The following is a 21,831-nucleotide window of genomic DNA, read 5'->3' as shown; positions in this document are numbered from 1 at the left end:
CTTAATTGAGCGTAATGCTTGGGACAATTTCTGGGTTCTCTGTTCTGTTCCATTGATCTATATGCCAGTTCTTGTGCCAGTATTCAGGCTATTTTGATTACGGTGACTTTGTAGTATAGCTTGATATCTGGTATTGTGATTCCTCCAACTTCGTTATTTCTCAAAATTGCTGCGGAGCTATTCATGGTGTCTTTGGGTTCCATTTAAATTTTTGGAGTATTTGTTCTAGATATGTGAAATATACCATTGGTATTTTAATAGGGATTGCATTGAATTTGTAGATTGCTTTGGGTAGTATGGACATTTTAATGATGTTAATTCTACAAATCCATGGACACAGTATATTCTTCCACTTGTTTATATCTTCTTCTGTCTCTTTCAATTTCCTGTAGTCTTCTGAGTACAGATCTTTTACCACCTTGGTTAAGTTTATTCTTAAGTAGTTGATTTTTTGTTAATGGTAATCCCATTAATAAATGGTAATCCCATTTGTTAATGATAAACGGGATTCTTGGTGTGTTTTTTTTGTTTGTTTCTCTTTCTGAAAGTTCATTACATAAAAATGCCATCAATTTCTGGGTGTTACTTTTGTATCCTGCTACATTGCTGAATTCATTCATTAAATCTAGTAGTTTTTTGGTGGTCTTTAGTGTTTTCTATGTACAATGTCCTGTCATCTGTGGATAATGACAGTTTTGCTTTCTCCTTTCAATTTGGATGTCTTTTATTTTTTCTTCTTGTCTGATTGCTATGGCCAGTACTTCCAGTACTACGTTGAATAAGAGTGATGAAAGCAGACATCCTTGACTTGTTTCTGTTCTTAGGGGAAATGGTTTTATTTTTTGTCCGTCCAGTATGATGTTGGCTGTAGGTTTGTCGTGGCCTTTATTGTGTTGAAGTATGGTCCCTCTATTCCCACTTTGCTCAGAGTTTTTATGAAAAGTTGATGTTGGATTTTGTGTAATGCTTTTTCTTTTTAAAAAAATATATTTTATTGATTTTTTTACAAAGAAGAAGAGAGAGGGATAGAGAGCTAGAAATATTGATGAGAGAAAAGCATCGATCAGCTGCCTCCTGCACACCCCCTATTGGGGATGTGCCTGCAACCAACGTATATGCCCTTGACGGGAATTGACCCTGGGACCCTTCAGTCCCCAGGCCGACGCTCTATTCACTGAGCCAAACGGGCTAGGGCTGTGTAATGCTTTTTCTGTGGCTATCAATATGATCGTGTTATTTTTATCTTTTAATTTGTTTATGTGATGAATCACATTTATTGATTTGTGAATATTGTACCAGCCTTGCATCTTTGGAATAAGTCCCACTTGGTCATAGTGTATGATCTTTTTAATATATTGCTGGATCCAATTTGCTATTTTGTTGAGGATTTTAGCATCTATGTTCATCAGGGATGGTGGCCTATAATTCTCTTTCTTTGTAGTGTCTCTATCTGGTTTTGGAATTAGGATAATGCTGGCCTCATAAAAAGCGCTTGGAAGGGTCTTTCCTCTTGAATTTTTTGGAATAATTTGAGGAGGACAGATGTTAGTTCTTCTTTAAATGTTTGGTAAAACTCCCCTGTGAAGCTCCCTGGACTAGGGCTTTCGTTTGCTGGAAGTTTTTTCATTACTGCTTCAATTTCATCAGTTGTTATTAACCTATTCTGGTTTTCTTATTTTTCCTGTTAATGTATTCTTTATATGAGTTGATACCTCCCAAATTTGATATAATTTCAAAAATTGAAGAAATCCACAATTATAGAAAATGGAAATGACTAATGTGTGAATAATGGAGGCATATTATATATTAATTCCTTATTGTCATCTTAAAATTGTGTTGCTCCAACTTTTTCATCAGCGTTCTTACTGACACAGATCTAGATGTGGGGGATCCTAATAACTTTTGCTTTTGTACTGCTTTGGAAATTTTCCACATCTATTTTCTACCATTTTTTCAAGGCAGCAAAGTAACTCCACATTAAAAACAAAAAGAGCAGGGGCCAAATTTATGGTGATGGAAGATGATTTGACTCTGGGTGATGGGCACATAATGCAATATACAGATCATGTCTCATAGAAATGTACACTTTAAAACATAGATGATCTTATTAACCAATGTCACCCAATAATTTTAATAAAAAAACAATGAACAAAACCAAGGTAGATCATCTCTATATTACGAAGATGACTGTCTCTTCACTATTTAAAGGCTGGAGCAGTGTTCAATTTGACTTTTCACTTATCTCTATCTTTTCAGATCCAAAAATAATATTGATGAGAACCTAGATCAGCGGTTCTCAGCCTGTGGGTCGCAACCCCCTTGGGAGTCCAACGACCCTTTCACAGGGGTCGCCTAAGACCATCAGAAAACACATATATAATTACATATTGTTTTTGTGATTAGTCACTATGCTTTAATTATGTTCAATTTGTAACAATGAAATTGGGGTCACCACAACATGCGGAACTGTATTAAAGGGTCGCAGCATTAGGAAGGTTGAGAACCACTGACCTAGATAGACTTAGTATCAATAGACTTAGTATCATATCTCTTACCTTCATTTCTGAGATACCTTAATTCCAGAAAGCAGAACCCAAACCCAGGATTTAAACATAGCTACAATGTACAGGGTTAATTTTTTCTACCTCTGTGTGTGTGTGTGTGTGTGTGTGTGTGTGTGGTTTTCTTAGAATTAATAGTTGTGCTGCCTTTATCCAATATATTCATAGACATATAATATTATTGACATTTTGAATCCACAATTATTATTACCCACCAGTCAGACTTCTGTTATAGATTAATATTCTTCACATGTAGAAAAAGGGACCTTGATCCTCTCTCTCATAAGAAACACTAATATATTTGTTCTGAAACTCTACTAGAGCTCCTGTCCAGTTGGTTCGGGCTGTGAAATACTGTGTATGGGCATATTCTCACTAAACACAGAAGTTGGGAGGCTTTTGAGTAGTTCAGGTTCATTTAGCATCTTCCATCTCTCTTTCTCTTAAAAATAAAAATGCAAGGAAAAGAACCCTATAATCAATATGTGTTTTTTAATCTCATGACAAAATGTAGGAAGCTATTCTACAAGATTATTATTTTTATTTTAACATTTTGGCTTAGGAGATCTTCATTGCCTTTTCTTAGATTACAATAGGTGTTCTTTTCCCTTTTAGCTAAGTTAATAAACATTACCTCACATTAACATAATTTCATCATTAATTTAGCATTTAAAATTGATTGTTATTCACATAATATATGATGTAATTGATTTTGTTGTTTTTATATATTTACTCAAGCAATAGAATTACATCCTATAGGTCCAATTACTTAGAAATTATAGTTTACTTATTGTCAGTAATTACATTAAATGTAATTGCAGTCTTGCATTAATTCAGATATGATTGTGCCTAATTATTTTCATGAAATGTTTATATTTTTAAGCCACTAAAATTTTTCATCTGGTTTTAAAGGTTTTCTGGGGTCAAGAACATTTGAATTGTTTAGTTCTTCTACATGAGTTACTCAATGGATACCTTAATGAGGAGAGAAATGTTGAAGTTTCTGAAGCGGTGCCACATGTGCCACCTCCTGTGGAAAAGAACCAGACATTTAAAAGTGAACAAAGTTCCGATGACCTGCGGACGGGTCTTTTTCAGTATATAAGAGATGCCGGTAAGTAGTAACAGCTTCAGGGTGTGTGTGTGTGTGTGTGTGTGTGCGTGTGTGTGCAGGTTTAGCTGCACATTTACTAAGAGGTAACAGAATAAGATCACTTGAAAAAGTACATTAATGCCCGGAGTACAAAAAATAGTAAGTTACCATTTGATGTATCTTAAGGGTCAATTCTTGATTTGTTCCCATCTCAAACCCATAAAATTGACTACCCAGCTTCTTTATACTTTTACTTTTATCCTCATAATTTTTTCTTGCTGTCATACACCAAAATGATTCACTTCAGAAATATACAGTTAATTATACTTCCATTTAACAGAACCTTTGAAAATGCCTGGTGTCTATGAAGTGTTGTTTTACAACGAAACTGAAGATAGCCCGGGAATGATGCTATGGAGATTCACACATATGTACACACAAAGAATATTTTAAAATAAGGGACTGCTGTAATTCAGGTTCATAGTACATGGCAATTTTGAGAGTTCTCAATTCTACTCTTAGTCCTATTGTAGGTAGATTACGCAGTCTCTAAGACAAATAGGTGTCACTCAGTTCACCACATGTGTTTTTGAGTACCTATCATGTGCTCGCAGCTCCTCAGCATTTCTAGAACTTCTCTCTAAAATAGAGTATGTCCACATAAAGCCAGAATGGATGACTAAGTTTTCATTTCATTTCCAGAACTGAGGATGGTCTTGGGGCATGAGTAGGCTAACAGGAAAACTAACCAGCGATCATATGCCATATGATTTTTATGAGAGTTTGTTACTTACCACTTCCCTGAGTTTAATGTAAATGTCATTGTGGATATCACTCTGTTATCATTCTGCTTACTAATATCCTATGAATCTTAATTCTCCTAAATTTTTTTTCTCTTAGTCTTCTACCTATGACTAGATCACACACCATCCACTCAAAGCCCAGGAATCATTCCCAGTTGCCCTCCCTAACCCCCTGCCTCTAATTCATCAACAAGTCCTATTACTCTACCTCCAAAATATGTCCCCGTTCCATCTATTTCTCTACTGATACACCTTACGTCCAAGCGACCATCTTCTGTTCCCTACTACAGTAGCTTTCCCTGCTGCAGAGGCTTCCTGTGGGTCTCTCTGATTCCATGCTTGACTTCCTAGGATGCATTTTCCAAATGGCAGCTAACATGATCTTTCAAAATGTACATCAGGTCACACCACTCCCCTAACTTGCAGCATTATGCTGACTTATTCTGACACTTAGAATAAAATTCCCCTCTGCCATGGTTACAAGGACCGATGATCTGTGCCCTTCCCACCTCTCTGGCTGCAGGTCTGCCCATCTCCCATTGTTCCTGTGCTCCTGGCGCAGGGAGCATGCCAATACAGAGTTCTTTCTCTCATTCTGCTCCCTTCTTTGTCACTCAGGTTCCAGCTCAAAGGTCATATCCCGACGAGTTGACTTTATTCTGGATTATATAACCTTGTTTTACTTTCTTCATAGCTCTTTTTGCTATACAGAATTATCCTGTGCATTTACTTACTGACTTGCTTATGGTCTTTCCATCTCTACTGTTAGAAAACAGGCTTCTTTTATGCCTTGATCACTTATCTCCATCCTCTGGCACATAGGGATATTCACCAGTTTTATAATGATTGTTCTATATTTAATAAATAAAGATAATATAAATCGGAGCAGCTCAAAATTCATATTAGCATAGATACTATTATATTATTTAATTCCTTTTAAAATTCCTGATTATAATACATGTGGTCGGACGTTCACTTCTGAATTGATAACCATGATGTGTTATCATTTTGTCAAGTAAACTAGAGAGTACAGAACTATCCAATTTGCCAGATGTTGACAATCTGTACTTTGATTCTTTTTTTTATTAAGATGAGACCTTTTAAGTAACTCTCCTTTGATTTTTAAATCTTCATATTTGTTTTCCCTCCCATCAGTGTCATATTCATGATTGTCTTCTCTACCAGTATTCTTGGATAATTTTTGCTATGAAAATAGCAATATCTTTGAACCCTACTGTCTTATTAGATGTCCCTAAATGCAGAACATCTGTGGTATTTTCAATCAAAATGAAATTACTCATGTATCAAAGTTTCAGCATTATGTAAGGTCTTTCTAACTGATTTTGGGGATCAGATTTATAGCTAAATGTTAATATATTTATGAACATAAATCTGAGAACTATTAGTGATAGTATTATTCCAGGTGTAGAAAATGGGGCGTCTAAGATGGTAAATACATTCACTAATGATATGTACTTCACCTTCTCACTGTCATTGGAGAGGGAGGGAGGAGCACATAGGGGTTAAGAGAATGAACTATAGCCAGAATGCTGGATTCGTATTATTGACTCTGCCACTAGCAAACTATGTCACCTTAGACAAGTAACTTAATCTCTCAGCCTCAGGTTCTTTGTTTTGCCTTTTTTTATCAATAAAATGAGGCTGTTAATACTGTGATGATTATAGGCATTCATATTTGTAAAATACCTGGAATAATGCCCGGCACAGAGCAAATGCTATGTAAGTATGAAAACTATTTCCACCGCTATGATGACTCTTCTCAGAACTCTTCTCATGAAGCAGAAGCACAGGCTAGACCCGAAAGAGCGGGAGGCTTATGACTCTGCAGGCCCTCTGGGGTAGGCCAGGAGATGGGGACAGTTCCAGAAGCCTAGACAGTGGACCTGGCTGGTTTCCACAAGCAAAGCAAAGTGTTGGTATTAGAGAGGTCCTGCCACATTCCATATCTTGTTAGGGAGACAGGAACTGAGATGTGAGCAGAGTTCAAAGACAGGGGTGCTAGCCTAAGAACAAGACATGGTTGCACCGACTGTAAATAGAAAGGGAGAGCTTGATCCAGTGGTGGGAAGGAGCACCTGGAATTGACAGCTGGGCTGGCAGAGGTCCTGGTCCAACCCTTGAATAGCAGGTCCTCAAATAACCTTTTTTCGTTATAACATCAATGCGATGCTGTGGGACCTTACCTCTTGTTCATGTCAACTAACTGTGGAAAAATTGGTTTCATTATACATTGTTTTGGTGCAGCTGTAAGAACCCACAGATGATGTTAAGTGAGAACTTACTATATATCCCAGACCTGGAGCAGAATATGTGGAAATAACTCTCAGGGTTGCTATCTTAGAACCATACAAACTATTTCAGGTCCTTGGAATGTCTGTTCAGAATAGAAAATATATTGCATGAATCACAAGTTTGATTCATGATGACAGTTTCTCCTTGAGTACTTCCCTGGGCTCTTCGGGACTCCAAGGCAGCATCCACTCATAAAGAGCTCTCAGTGTAGCAGGGAAGTTTCCCTGGTCACTTGGGGCAGAGGAATCTCCCTGATTTCAATTTCCAAGGAGAAACTCTCTGTCATCAGTCATTCTCGTGCGACATGTGATTCTCTCTACCAGAGGCACACCTACAATATTGAGCTGCCGAGCCTGCATTGAGGGAGCTTATAAAAAGGCTCTTTATCATAGTGGTATCATGCAGATGATGTGGACATTAAAGTCCCACTGCCGAGTCCTGCTCCTCTCCCCTTTTTATTTCATTAACTCAGTGACCTTAGTAATCTCTTGGAGCCTTAATTTCTTCAACTAAACCCCCGGAGTTAATGTTATTTATTTCTCAGAGTTGTCATGAGAATTAAGTGAAATATTATAGTTAAAACACACGCATGCGTTACTCATAGTGAGTTCCCTAGACTCCCCCTTCACAAGCGAATGCCTGGAGCATAAAAGAGCCCCGCAATGGAATTCCAGTCTTCAGTGTCTTTCCCTTCCAAGCGGTCCTACATGTTCTCAAAGTGCAGGGGGAATGTATCCCTTCCCTGAGAATAGCCTTCAGGCATTCTTTCACCTACGAGGTTGACCTTGATACCCGTCTACATCCCCCCCCCCCATGCCTTTCACTCCCTTACACACCATCTGTGCTGTAGTCCAGCTGGCCTGTCACACCCCCAAACCAGCCTGTGACACTCCACTTCCCTCTCCATTCGAATCTCCCCTTTTCTGCTGAAATCCTAGCCCCACCTCCAAACAGCCCACGTGCCATCTGTTTCATGCAGCCTTTCCCGGGCACCATCTGTAAACATCTACCCCCTTCCTCTAAAGTCCAGAACCCTTCATGGCACCTGTTAGGCTGTTGCTCGCCCTGTTCCTCACATTTTAACTACGTGTCCATAGCATGTCCCCCTCCGAGGCTGTAGGTTTCCCCAGGAAATGATCAGATCTCATTTGTCATTGTGTCCTTTAGAGTATCCACTGCCATGGAGATGCTCAGTAAATACACTGAATGGATGAATGTCGTGTTCCTGTTTTATATTATTCAAGAGTATTACATTGTTTGTCATTGTCTTATGGGGGATATTGAGTGAGTTCTGGTTTTACAAACGGAATTATGTCAGGATGCATCGTGTTATGCTTCAGTGGTATTATCTACCATAAACACACAGTCTCGTGTTATTACATTACACAGGCCCTTGGTGAGATCATTGAATGTTCTGCCAAGCCCACTGCCCCCTAGACAGAGGCAAGTTCTTAATTTCAAAGATAAGTTCATCTCCTTGTCTTTTAGTCCTAAAAACAATTGAATTTGGATAACTTTTTCCTGCAGGACCATTTAGTTCATGGAAAACTAGCCTTAGAGTTCACTTTTACAGAACCCTTCTACTTGCCTGTTTACACATCTTTTTGTGATTGATAACGGGATGTATAGATAGGCTCCCATATGACTGTATGGAAATTATTTTGCAATTATAGTGAAAAATATGGAAAACATGTCTATAATGTTAAATCAAACTAATCACAGGTTCTGACTAAAGACCCTGAAATTATTAAAGTTCACGGAAAACAACAGGATCTTATTTTGTGATCAGTTTGTAATTTTGTCATGTTAAACTTTGTTAGTAGTATATTTAGTATCTACAAGGTAGAGTTATGCCGAATGTTTTGTGGTTTAGATGAGCTTAAGAATAAGGAATGTCTGGCACCATATCTGGTGGGGACTAAGTTTTGCTGTCTTCTCATCCCATTGGGTACTCTGCCTACTAAGGATTCCATTCTGGAAGCACCCAGGTTCCCAGATTGTACAGTTTCATCCAGCCTCTGTAGTAGAATTGGAAACGGATATTTCCTTCTCACCCAGATCCATCATGGTGCTTGTTCTTATTCTCTGAATACTGTATTATTCTTGTTTTCTTATTTATTTGCATTTGTCTGTTGCACTAAATTTTTAGATATCTCCATTTGGTATTTGACAATGGGCCAAACTAAATATCATCTTTCCCCCAAGGACCGTAGGAGTATAAAGCTGCAGCATTACAATTCAAGACAAACATTAAGTGGATGGGGGTCGCTGAAGCAATTTAAACAGATGGGGAACAAAATTAAAGAAGGAAAACGGAGGATGAGTTTGGCAGTGATAATATACTTTATGGATTAAAAAGAAAGATATAAGAACTAATGTCAGGAATTCCTCTAGTAAACATTTCTACATTGATGTCCTATACCAGTGATGTCGAACCTTTTGAGCTCGTCGTGTCAGCATTTTGAAAAACCCTAACTTAACTCTGGTGCCGTGTCACATGTAGAAATTTTTTAATATTTGCAACCATAGTAAAACAAAGATTTATATTTTTGATATTTATTTTATATATTTAAATGCCATTTAACAAAGAAAAATCAACCAAAAAAATGAGTTCGCGTGTCACCTCTGACACGCGTGTCATAGGTTCACCATCACTGGCATAGACCAGTACATTTATACGGGAAGAATCGTGTAATTCTGACATCTGAAGAGTACATGAAATTAATGGGGGGTGGGGAAGGGGGGAATAAATTTGTTACTAGAGCTATATGATTTCATAGGACTTTCTCAGTTAAAAAGACATTCTTGTCCTGGCTGGTAGTTCAGTGGTTAGAGTTTCGGCCTGTGTTCAGAAGGGTCTCAGGTTTGATTCCCAGTCAAGAGCCCATACCTGGGTTGAGGGTTCAATCCCTGGCCCTGGTCAGGGCACGTGTGGGAGGCAACCAATTAATGTGTCTCTCTCACATAGATGATTCTCTCTCTCTCTGTCTCCCCGCCCCCCCCCCATACACACACACACACACACACACTTTCTTTTTCCCTCCCTTCCATTCTGTCTAAAAATCAATGGGGAAAACATCCTCAGATGAGGTTAACAAACAAAATAAACGCACTCTTAAGCTTCAAAATTTGGTGCAGAATTCTTATATGAAAACATCATGACTAGAGTCCTTAAAGGATATTTTCACACGGATAACAAGAAGGAAAAAAGACAAAGGCAAGCTGTATCATTTGTTTGTTTCTGGTGGAAGAGAACAGGAAGCCAAAGAAATCAAGGCACTTGTTCCCAATTCACTTTGGTTTATTTGGTTCATAAGTTAGGGAAATTAGTTTTTTATACTAATATGATTATAAAAATCATATTGGAAGAATAATGAACAAAAAATATTGTATACTTAGAAACCAAGGAGAATCTAAATGGTTGAGAACTGTGTTATTTTTGCTCTGATGTGTTGTGGTCACCTTGGTGTATTATACCCAGTGCTGTGCTAGGTGCTCTGCATACATAACCTCATTAAGTCTTATTTGATTCTGTGATGTGGGCATTATCTCCATTATATAAGTGGGGAACTGAGGCCAGGTGAAATTAACTGGTCTTTTACCATAAAATGTCAAGTGGGGGCCAGAATTTTATCCCAGATCTTTCTGCGACTCCAGATCCCATGCTCTTCACCCTATGTGTACAACATTGGGATAATAATATTGTAGATGACATGTTGGGTGATGATAAGCTACTTCGTGGAGAAATGTGAAAAGAAGGAAAATAAAATTATTCTTTTACTTCAAACTGTAAATCATAAAACAACAAATCAGACCAAAGATATACAAAATAACCTTAAATAAAAGGACTCCCAGACACACAAGATGGGTTGGGGATATCTCAAGAAAGAATGTTTCTTCAGGAAGGAGAGCTGGTCAGCTCTAGAAGTCTAGGAGGTTCAAGGAATTATTCATTGGCAAAAGCCCTCCTGGCAACATCCAAAGAATTGGTACCCAAGTATCTGTGTGGTTGACCTGTCAGCTAAATCCCATTTATGGAGATGAATATAGCAGCTGTCCAATCTCCGTGTCTAATATTCAGATCACCCAACCACCCAAACAACCTTCTAATAGTCAGGCTCCCAACACAATCTGTCTCTAGGAAGGACCATACACTGCTCTGACCAGCATCGGTCTCCAGGCTCCTTGGCAGTTACACACCTCATGGTAAATGAATAACTTGGCATCTGGTTTATATATCAGTCTCCTGTGAACTTTGTTGCATGAGTCAGCATTCCTAAATCCAGTCAGTGCTAGGACACCATGAAAATTTTCTGAGACTGCAAGGTCTGGCCAGATCCTAATTATGGTGAATCCATCATGCTAAGTACTCTATTATGGTACCTTCCTTCCCAGCATGCTGGTCTTTCCCAGGTGACATCTTTATTGTGTCTTGTGTCACAAGCCTTTCCAAGCAATCGTGTACTCTCACTGCCTTCAAGAGTTGTGAGGGGCAGAGATAATGCAGGTAAAGCACCAAGCACAGTGCTTTCCACAGTTAGAGGCTCTATTATTATTATTATTATTATTATTATTATTACACTAGATAAATAGTAGCTGCTGTCATGACTATTGTCATCATCGTCATCCTAGCAATCGGTTAAGAAACCTGGGTCCTACTATATGAGACCAAGGAAGCCCTGTTTCTGAGAAATTTTCATGTTTCTCATCTGTTAATGGCAATAACTGTCCGAATGCTGCCTCTGCAGTGACTGATGGCCTGCTCTCACTGCCTGAGAACAGCTCCTGTAAGACAGCACTTTCCCGTGGCTACAGGGTCAGCTACAGTCCTCTAGGTTGCAGGTAGCAGAAACCCAGAAACCCCACTGGCACTAAAGCTGGCTTAGCAAAACAGGGTCTCCCCACTGTATCTGAGGATACCAAGGGCAAAATGCTGCTGGGCCTCTGGAAAGATGGGGCCAGGACTGGAAGAGAGGAGCCCAGGGGAATATTTGCTCCCTTCACTTTCTCTGCTCTTTGCCCATATTTGCTTTTTTCTTCCTTTTTAACAGGCTAGCTGCCCCGCCCAGCTTCTAGGCCACCTGGTAGTCTCCCCACAGCTCCCAGAGGTCCAAGTTCAATCTCCAGTCCAGTTCCACTTCCCTGGTTGAACTGGTTGTGTCAGGAGCTTGGCCCATTCAACTACGGCCATGGGTGTGGAGTCACACTCACCAGCACGGCTGTGAATTCATTGTGACCTCACAGCTACCTCCAGGGATCCACTCTATATCATCTCTCTCTTACTGCACTTGTGGCCATTCTCAGGGTCAGTACTGGCCTCACTCTGAGCGTTTCTGTCCAGGCTGACTGGCTCTGAGGCCGCACAGTGTGCTCAGCTCCATGGGATCCTTTTGTAGATGGGCTGTGGTTAGAGAATCGCCCCAGCACAGGGTCCCTAGAAAGACTGCCTCACTGAAAAGTTGACTCATTCTTGCTCTGGTTTTCTCAGCCTTTCCCTTTGCAGATTCTGGCAAAGCTGTTTCTCTCTGCACATCAAAGGCCATCTGCATCTGGAGAAAAGCCTCACATCACTGTTTAAATCTTCTCATCGTCCTCCCCCGCATCCTCCCAACATATAGATTAGGCAAGCTTCACGTGTGTTTTACTGACACACATGAGATATTTTCTTGTCCCCAAGATGCTTAAGCGATACCTTGTCTTGATCCGTGCTTCCTTCCTAATATAGGACGGTGTGGCTCACAGGCAGCTGCACAGGGTCTGGCTCCTCCCCCAGCTCTAACGATGTGTGGGAACTTTACATAGAAAATACTTGCTATTTTTGAAATTAAGTTTACAGTGTGTGATGCTTAATGTCTGTAGCTTAGTGGTGATTTAATTGTGTTTGGTATTCTAGTAACATTTTATCTTGCACAATTACCCACAGACTGAACTAAAGCTTCATTAAACCTTATAGTTGTATGGATTTGAATCTAGTTATTAATTACATGGAAGAATGTTCCAAGTCAGACAGTAATGCTCGATATGACCCAATAAATTAAAAACTAGACTTTTGTGCTTTAAACCTGGCTTTATGAGCTTCCTGTGAGGCTAGAGCACATGGGCCTGGTAGGCCAGGTTATGTTAGCACTGGTGACGCTGTAGGAGAGAACCCTCTGAGAGATACTCGCAATCTAACGTGATCTGCCTCCTCTGTGCAGCTTACAAAGAAGAAAGGGACGCGTCCTCGGGTGCTTCTTTCCAGCTGTGTTGGGCGGGTCACTTATGGCTGCACATATGTTCGCAGAATCCTGAACTTTGTTTTATAAGCACCTCCTGCCCATTGGCAGCTGTACTGACGTGTCCAGAAGGCTTAGCTCCCATCCATCATTTCAGGGGGGGACTCAAAGGCAGAGAGGAGATTCATTCTTGTTGAAATGCAGAAAAGACAAAGAAGTCTTAGGGGCTTTGGGAAGTAAGAGGCAGAGCCAGACTCTTAGGAAATAAAGGGAAGTTGTGTGCACCCAATGGACACAGTAATGAATGGTTTTGAATTATGGGTAACAGTACTGGGCCCACTACTAAGAGTTTTGCATCCAGAAGTCATTGCCTTCTCTTTTGACAGTGAGGGGGAACCTAAAATAGAGTGTTCCCTGAACCCACTTTCAATCATCCTGTCCTCACAATGTTGTGAAATATGACAGGGGATCTGGGAAAATATTAAAAGAGCTCCACCTGAGATAACTCAGTAAATACAGATAAAAGGACCTGGACTAGGGCCATGAGAGACACGGAAGTGGATGGGGCTATGGTTCTGATCTCAAGGCAAATGGTCTTTTGGAAGGGATAACAACTACACAAATCAAGGCAAAGCAAACTATGAAGTTCCATAGCAGACACACGAGAATGTGCCTCTTCAAACAAGGGTTTCTGTCAGACTGAAATATCAGGAAGAGGGGTCGTGGAGAAGATGGTAATTCAGGGGGTCCTTGAAGGCTGAGTAGGATTCCATCAGATAAAATAGGGGAGGCGGGGGGAACAGTTGAAAAAATAATTAGTATGAGCAAATTTCAGAATTGAGTAGAAGACAATGTTCATGTGGGGAGTGGCCGATAATCTGACTTAACTGGCACATGTTGTCAAATAAGAGGTAAGTGGAGGAGTGATGGCTGCAGACATGCCTTTGTAGTGTATGTCCATTTCAAAGAGGAAAGAAGCAAACACCAAACTTATTGAGCACCTACTATGTACCAGGCACCAAACTGGTTCTTTTATATGTCATGTTTTTTCTGTCCTCACTATAAACCTGTGTAGTGGGTGCTGTTGTCTCTATTTCATGCTAAGGTAACTTAGGTTGTGAGAAGTTATAACATTTTCCCAAGATCACAGAGCAAGTAAGGATGTAAAACCAGTACTCAAGCCTAGGTTTGTATGAATCCATAAGGTTTCTTCTGTGTTGTGCTACCTTGACTACTAGGGCATTGAATTTGTAGTTTCAGTTGCTCTGTATTGGAGAACCATTGGCAGTTCAGGACTTTGTCTGGTAGAATGTGGAGTAGAAGAGGAACCCAAATGAGAAGGTCTGTTGGCCTGTTCGGGGTCTCAGAGAGGAGATGACAGAGGCTGTAAAGCTGGGGGCGGAGGGGCAGTTGGTACGGAAGAACAGAAGTGAGTGCAGTAGACATTGTAGAGAAAGAATCTGTGCTCTTGGCAATTAACATGGTAAGTTAATGAGAGAGAGTAGGAGAAGTCATAGATGCTGCTACATTGAAGCTCAATGAGAGGTATCAGACTGTATAAGATTTTGTAAATAGGGGGACCCACTATGCTAGGCACTGTTCACTGCTGTGCAGTGCATACAAATTACATGGACTCCTGACATCAACTCTGCCCAGAGGAGTGTTGTGCTCCCCTGTTACAGAAAGAAAGCTGAGCATCTAAGAAGTTAAATGAATGATCATGGCCACTTCTCCTTGAAAAGTACATGAGCACACACAAGATGTAACATATAATTTCCTGAAGTTATAGATTCCTGTAACTGACGTAAATCTTTTTTTCAATTTCTTTTTTTATTGATTAAAGTATTACATATGTCTCATTTTTTCCCCATCGACCCCTCCCTGGCCACTCCCACCCCCCAGGACAAGCTCCCACCACCCCAGTGTCCGTGTCCATTGGTTATGCTAATATATATGCATACAAGTCCTTTGGTTGATCTCTTACACACACACACACACTCCCCTGCCTTCCCTGAGGTTTGACAGTCCATTCAGTGTTTCTCTGTCTCTGGATCTATTTTTGTTCATCAGTTTATGTTGTTCATTATATTCTACAAATGAGTGAGATCATGTGATAATTCATCTTTCTCCACTGGCTTATTTCGCTTAGCATAATGCTCTCTAGGTCCATCCATGCAGTTGCAAAAGGTAAAAATTCCTTTTTTATAGCAGCATAGTATTCCATCATGTAGATATACCACAGTTTTTTAATCCACTAATCTGCTGATGGGCACTTAGGCTGTTTCCAAATCTTAGCAATTATAAATTGTGCTGCTGTGAACATAGGGGTGTGTCTGTCCTTTCTGATTGGTGTTTCTTGACGTGAATCTTGAATGAAGAATTGCAACACCAGCCCGGCCAATGTGGCTCAGTGGTTGAGCATTGACCTATGAACCAGGAGGTCACAGCTTGATTCCTGGTCAGGGCACATGCCTGGGTTGCGGGCTCAATCCCCAGTAGAAGGCAAGCAGGAGGCAGCCGATCAGTGATTCTCTCTCATCATTGATGTTTCTATCTCTCTCTCCCTCTCCCTTCCTCTCTGATATCAATAAAAATATATATTATTTAAAAAAAAGAATTGCAACACCAGAGGAAACACTGCCACAGCTCCTGAGCCCTGTGTCAATGAGGATCCGGTTCAGATATAAGAGGCAGAAAATACAAAGTAGCAGCAGCTGCACAACACGGACGTTTCTTTTCCCAGCACAGCTGAGCAGTCTCAGGTAGGCAGTCTAGGACTGTGACAGTCTCTACCTGGTCATGAGGCCCAGGCCCCTGCTTCCTGCTGCTCCGCTGCCCCAGCACCTGCTCCTCCTCCCTGGCTGCTCAGCTTCAGTGTCTTGTCCTCATTCCAACCACAGAAAGATGAAGGGGCCAAAAAGAGCATCCCTCCTTCCTTCAAGGATAGGTCTTGGAACCCCCACCCTGTACACATGCTGACAGCATCCCAGAATCCAGAATTGTGTCACATGGCTATTCCTACTTAAAGGGGACATTGGGACTTACTTGCTGAGGAGGAAGGGCAGGAGAGCTCCTGGGAGACCGACCACTAGCAGTCCCTGCTGACCTCTCAATCTCCTAGGACCTAGGTGCTTGCCAGTCCTGGGACCTGTGTGCTTCTTGCCTACTTGTGAAGCCCATCGTTTAGTCTGTGCTGCAGTGAGAAATCCTTCCCCAGTGCATTGGTGAATGGTCTGCTGAAGCAGGACTCCCAGTGAAAACTTAAAAAGCAAATGAGACTTTTGATAGATAGATAGATAGATAGATGATAGATAGATAGATAGATAGATAGATAGATAGATAGATAGATAGATAGATACTGTAGTTTAAAATGCTAGCATTCCCGGCCCTAAAAAAAATGCGAGGTGGGGAAGGAATCTGTCAATAAGACATGCTTTTAAAGTAAATGGAAAACATTTGCAAACTGGAAGAATGCTGAAGTCATTTCTGTCCTGTCAGTTTATTTGGTGGTAGACATTTTATTAGCCTATTTCTCTTTTCCAATTAAATACTCTTGCATTAAAAGGGGTGGGGGGTACTTCTCTCTGGAAACGAAGAACTATGCTTAGCCGTCAGTGTTTGATGTTTGCTGCACTGCATTAAAAAGGTTTGGGGATAAAAGAAAGAAAGGACAGTAAATATGAATTGATGGTCTATAATAATCTGTTTATGAATTACTCTCCCTCAAATAGCAAAGCTATTTCCCCCAGAAATAGCAATATTTCCCCCATTAGAGTCACAGTAAATGCCATTATTCATGAAGTATAAGTTAATTCTTAAAAGCTACATTGTTGAAGAAAGTAACAAGCAGGAGAAAAGGAAGACAGAGAGGCCATATAGCCCAACTGTTAAGGGCATAGAAGCTGGATCTCGTCACTTATAAGTTAGGCCTAATAATAGTTGATGCCTCTTTGAGTTGTTGGGTGAAATAACCGATGGCTGTATGTGAGAAGAGGAACAGTGTCCAGTGCGTAGTTGGTGCTTTGTGTTAGCAGTTCTTACTTTCCTCGAAGGGCTTACCTTCTCCAGGTGCCAGTTTGCTCTTGTTCTGCCCTAGATTCTGAATGTTGGAGAGAAACTGAGCTTTGATTACAAGCCACACATTCTGTACCCATCGTTTTCATAGAGGCGCATGGGTCTAAAAGTTCACTTATGTCCTATATTTTCAAGCATGCATGACTGCCAATTTTTAAATTCAACTCCTAGTTAGAAAAATGTCAAACTTGAGAACCTTACATGTTTTATAGCAACACCTTCATATGCTACATCAAAGTCAATGTTACAAATCTTGGTTCTCTCATGCTATTAGCATTTTTCGCAGCTTTATTGAAATAAAATTCACATACCACAGGTTCACTCATTTAAAGGGTGCAATTGAATGGTTCTTTGCGTATTCACATAGTTGCGTGGTCATCACCACAGTCAATTTCAGAACATTTTTATCATCTCAGAAAGAAACCTACTGTGCTTTAGCTGTCACCCGCCAGTCCCCCACTCCCCACCCCTACACAACCACTAATTTATTTTGTGTCGCTATACTTACCTATTCTGGACATTTCATATGAATGGGACCATATAATTTGTAGTCTTGTGACTGGCTTCTTTCATTAAGCATATGTTTTCACAATTCACCCATGTTGTATTACGGATCGGTATTTTATTCCTTTTTGTTGCCAAATAATATTTCATTGCATGGATATACTATATTTCACTTACCAGTCATAGGTTATTGGACATTTGGGTATTAGCGTTTTTTGAATTCTGATTGCTATAGCTAGGACTTTTGGAACTATATTAAATAAGAATGGTGAAAACAGATATACTTGTCTTGTTCTCAAGCTTAAAGGAAATGCTTTTAGTTTTTGCCCATTTAGTATAATGTTGGCTGTGGAGTTATATATGGCCTTTATTGTATTAAGATAAATTTCTTCTTTTCCCACTTTCTGAGAGTTTTTATCATCAGTAGGTGTTGAGTTTTACAAAATGCTTTTTCTGCATCTATTGATCTGATCATGTGATTTTTATCCTTCATTTTGTCTATGTGGTGTGTCATGTTTATTGATTTGTGGATATTGTACCAACTTTGTATCCCTGCAATAAATCCCACTTGATCATGGTGTATGATTTTTTTAATGTATTGTTTAATCTGTTTTGCGAATATTTTGTTGAGGATTTTGGCATCTATGTTCATCAGGGATAATTGGCCTTAAATTCTCTTTCTTTATAGTGTCTTTATCTGGTTTTCAGAATTAGGATAATACTGGCCTCATAAAATGAACTTGGGAGTCTTCTCTTGATTTTTTTTGGAATAGTTTGAGAAGGATATGTTATTAGTTCTTTGAATGTTTGGTAAAATTCTCCTGTGAAGCCATCTGGTCCAGGACTTTTGTTTTGGGGTTTGTTTTTTATTACTGCTTCAGTTTCACTAGTTGCAGTATGTGTATTCAGATTTCCTGTTCCTCCTGATTGCATTTTGAAAGATTGTATACTTTTAGGAAATTTACCCATTTCTTCCAGATTGTCCAATTTGTGGTCATATAGTTGTTCTTAATATTTTCTTAGAATCCTCTGTATTTCTTTATTTGGGTCCTCTTTTTTTCTTGATGAGTCTGGTTAAAGGTTTGTCAATCTTGTTTATCTTTTCAAAGAACCAGTTCCTGGTTTCATTGATCTGTTGTATGGTGTTTTTAGACTCTATTTCATTTATTTCTGCTCTGATCTTTATTATTTCCTTCCCTTCTCACTTTGGGCTTTGTTTGTTCATTTTCAAGTTCCTGTAAGTGTAAAGTTTGTTCACTTGAGATTTTTCGTGCTTCTTGAGGTAGGCCTGCGATGCTATGAATTTCCCTCTGAGAATTGCTTTTGCTTTGTCCCATGAATTTTGGGATCTTGTGCTCTCATTTTCATTTGTTTCAAGGTATCTTTTGATTTTTTTTTTCTTGACCCATTCATTGTTTAGTGACGCTAATTAGCTTTCAAATGTGTGTTTTTCAGTTTTTTTCTTGTAATTAATTTCTAATTTCATACCATTATGGTCAAAGGAGCCACTTGATATGATTTCAGTCTTAAATTTATTGAGATTTGTTTTGTGTCCTAATATGTGGTCTGTCCTAGAAAATGTTCCATGTGCAACTTGAGAAGAATGTATATTCTGCTGCTTTGAGGTGAAATGCTCTGAAGATATCAATTAAACTCATTTGATTTAGTGTGTCATTTATGGCCGCTATTTCCTTGTTGATTTTCTGTCTGGAAAATCTATCCATTGATGTCCATGGGGTGTTAAAATCCCCTACTATGACTGAATTACTGTCAGTTTCTCCCTTTATGTCCATGAAGATGATGTCCATGGGGTGTTAAAATCCCCTACTATGACTGAATTACTGTCAGTTTCTCCCTTTATGTCCATGAAGATTTGCTTTACATATTTAGGTGCTCCTGTGTTGGGTGCATAAATGTTTACGGGGTTTGTATTCTCTTATTTATTGTTCCCTTTGTTATTATGTAGTGTTCTTTGTCTCTTACTATAGCCTTTGTTTTAAAGTACATTTTGTCAGATGTTTTCTTTATATACTCATCTATCAGTAGACACTTAGGTTGTTTCCATATCTTGGCTATTGTAAATAATGCTGCAGTGAATATGGAGGTGCATATATCTTTTCAAGTTAGAGTTTTCATTTTCTTTGGATAAATGCCCAGAAGTGGAATTGCAGGATCATATGGTACTTCTATTTTTAATTTTTTTTAGGAACTTCCATACTGTTTGAATGAACTAATTTACATTTCCACCAACAGTACACAAGAGCCTTCATTTTTCCATGTTCTCACCAACACTTGTCATTTCTTGTCTTTTTGATGCTAGCCATCCTAACAGATATGAGGTGATATATCCTTATGGTTTTGATTTGCATTTCCATGATGATTAGTGAAGTTGAATATCTCATGTACCTGTTGGCCATCATGTCTTCTTTGGGAAAATTTCTATTCAGATATTCTGACCTTTTGTTTGTTTATATTAAGTTGTATGAGTTCTTTATTTTGGATATTGTCCCATTATCAGATATATGATTAGCCAATATTTTTTCCATGATGGCACCTTTTTTAGCTTTCTTATTTCTTTTCTTTTTTTTCTTTTTTTTTTTTATTGATGCAGTATAAATTTGGCCTTTTCTAAGTTATGTGCATGATTTCATCAAAGTTATTTCTGTTATGTGAGCTCTATCTCCTAAAATGATTTTTGAACTAATTTTGAAGGAAGCTTCAAGCACAGATTTTAAATTTTCTTGATTGATATGCTTTTTACATTATTTCTCAGAAAGACTTTTATCATTTTATGAATTTTAGTTTGAGGGGGAGGGGGAATTTGATGATTCTCCTTGGGGGGGGGGGGAATGTTTCTGTCGTGAAAAATCTGAAATATACCAAAGTAGAGAGACCAATATAATAAACTCTACATGTCTCTTACACATCTTTAGTAATTATAATAGCCTGTTGTCCTTGTTACAGCTATTTTCCTGCTCACTTTTTGTTGGTGCTATTATTGTTTTTCTGGAATATTTTAAAAGAAATCCCAGGTATTATGTTATTTCACCATAAATACTTCAGTAATCATTGCTAACAGGTAAATATCTTTAAACATAACTTCAGTATCTGTTATAGTCAATGAAATTAATAATAATTCCTTAATGTCATATAAGAGTCTATATTTACTTCTCCCATATTGTCTCAGAAATGTTTTTTCCGAGTTGGTTTGTTTGAATCAGGGTCCCACTGAGATCCACACATTACATTTGACTGGTATGGCTCTTATGTCTCTTTTAATCTATAGCAGTTCCATCTCTCTTTTTTCTCCCCTATGTCATGTATTTGTTGCAGAGATGGGATCATTTGACCTATAGAATTTCCTACCTTCTGTACTTTGACTCATTTGACCTTATAATATTACCTAACATTTTCTCTATCCTCCCCTATTTTCTGTAATAGTTATTATAGAAGCTTGATTAGATTTGAGTTGCTAGAAGGAGGGGGGAGGTTTGGGGGAAGAATACTTCCTAAGTGTCACAGTTATCTTCCTACTTTATCACAACACAGGGCACATGATGTCAGCTTATTTCACTTCTGGCAATGTTAAAATTGATCAGGTGATGTTAGTCTGATCCATCACTTTGTAGTCCACATCAGTCTTTTACATGCTGGTTTTAACATCCATCGATGTTTATGATTGTTAGTTATCAATTTCCCCAACTCACAGAAATAAATTCAGTGACTCATTTTTCACTAAGAGAGAAGAGGCAACTTGCATTTATTGAGCAATTTCTATGTGCCAAAATTGTGTTTGGCAGTTTACCTATAGTCTTTCATTTGCCCTTCCCAAATCTTGTGCATTCCATATCACCATTATAACTTAATAAACTGCAGATAGAATTTGCTAAAAATCATATAGCTAGTAAGTGAACCCAGCTATGCTGGTATTAGGCATTTTTTATGAAAAATTAACTTAGAAAATACTCTCATTTGTTTGTAGTAGATAAGATAGATTAAAACTAAAGACCAAACTAAATGAGAATGACAACATCTATAACATGTGCATTATTATCAATAAAGCGATGTTAATGTCATGTAACCTGAGTACTTCCCTTGCCCCAGTTCTGGACCATTGGAGACCAGCAAGTAATTTAGTTCAGTCTTCACTATCCTTTTAATGGACTAAAAATATAAGCTATATGGTAATTCATTTTATAGAAAGCTGTGATGTCTGCCAAATAACATTTTTACAAAATGAAAATTATATCACAAAGCATTTTCTAATA

General features: G+C 38.9%; 1 protein-coding gene across 1 annotated transcript in view; it reads left to right on the top strand.

Moving 5' to 3' along the window:
- The window catches only part of VPS13B (vacuolar protein sorting 13 homolog B (yeast)), a 624,807-nt gene that overhangs the window by 489,102 nt on the left and 113,874 nt on the right, over positions 1-21,831 (top strand). Inside the window, exons 39-40 of the mRNA XM_006760303.2 lie at positions 3,474-3,675; positions 3,995-4,085. Of these exons, the coding sequence (XP_006760366.1) occupies positions 3,474-3,675; positions 3,995-4,085 (293 nt within the window). The remainder of the gene's footprint in view (positions 1-3,473; positions 3,676-3,994; positions 4,086-21,831) is intronic.

The sequence above is a fragment of the Myotis davidii genome, unplaced genomic scaffold, assembly GCF_000327345.1.
Source record: "Myotis davidii unplaced genomic scaffold, ASM32734v1 scaffold497, whole genome shotgun sequence".
NCBI lineage: Eukaryota > Metazoa > Chordata > Mammalia > Chiroptera > Vespertilionidae > Myotis > Myotis davidii.
This window is presented reverse-complemented; position numbering and strand designations above follow the sequence as displayed.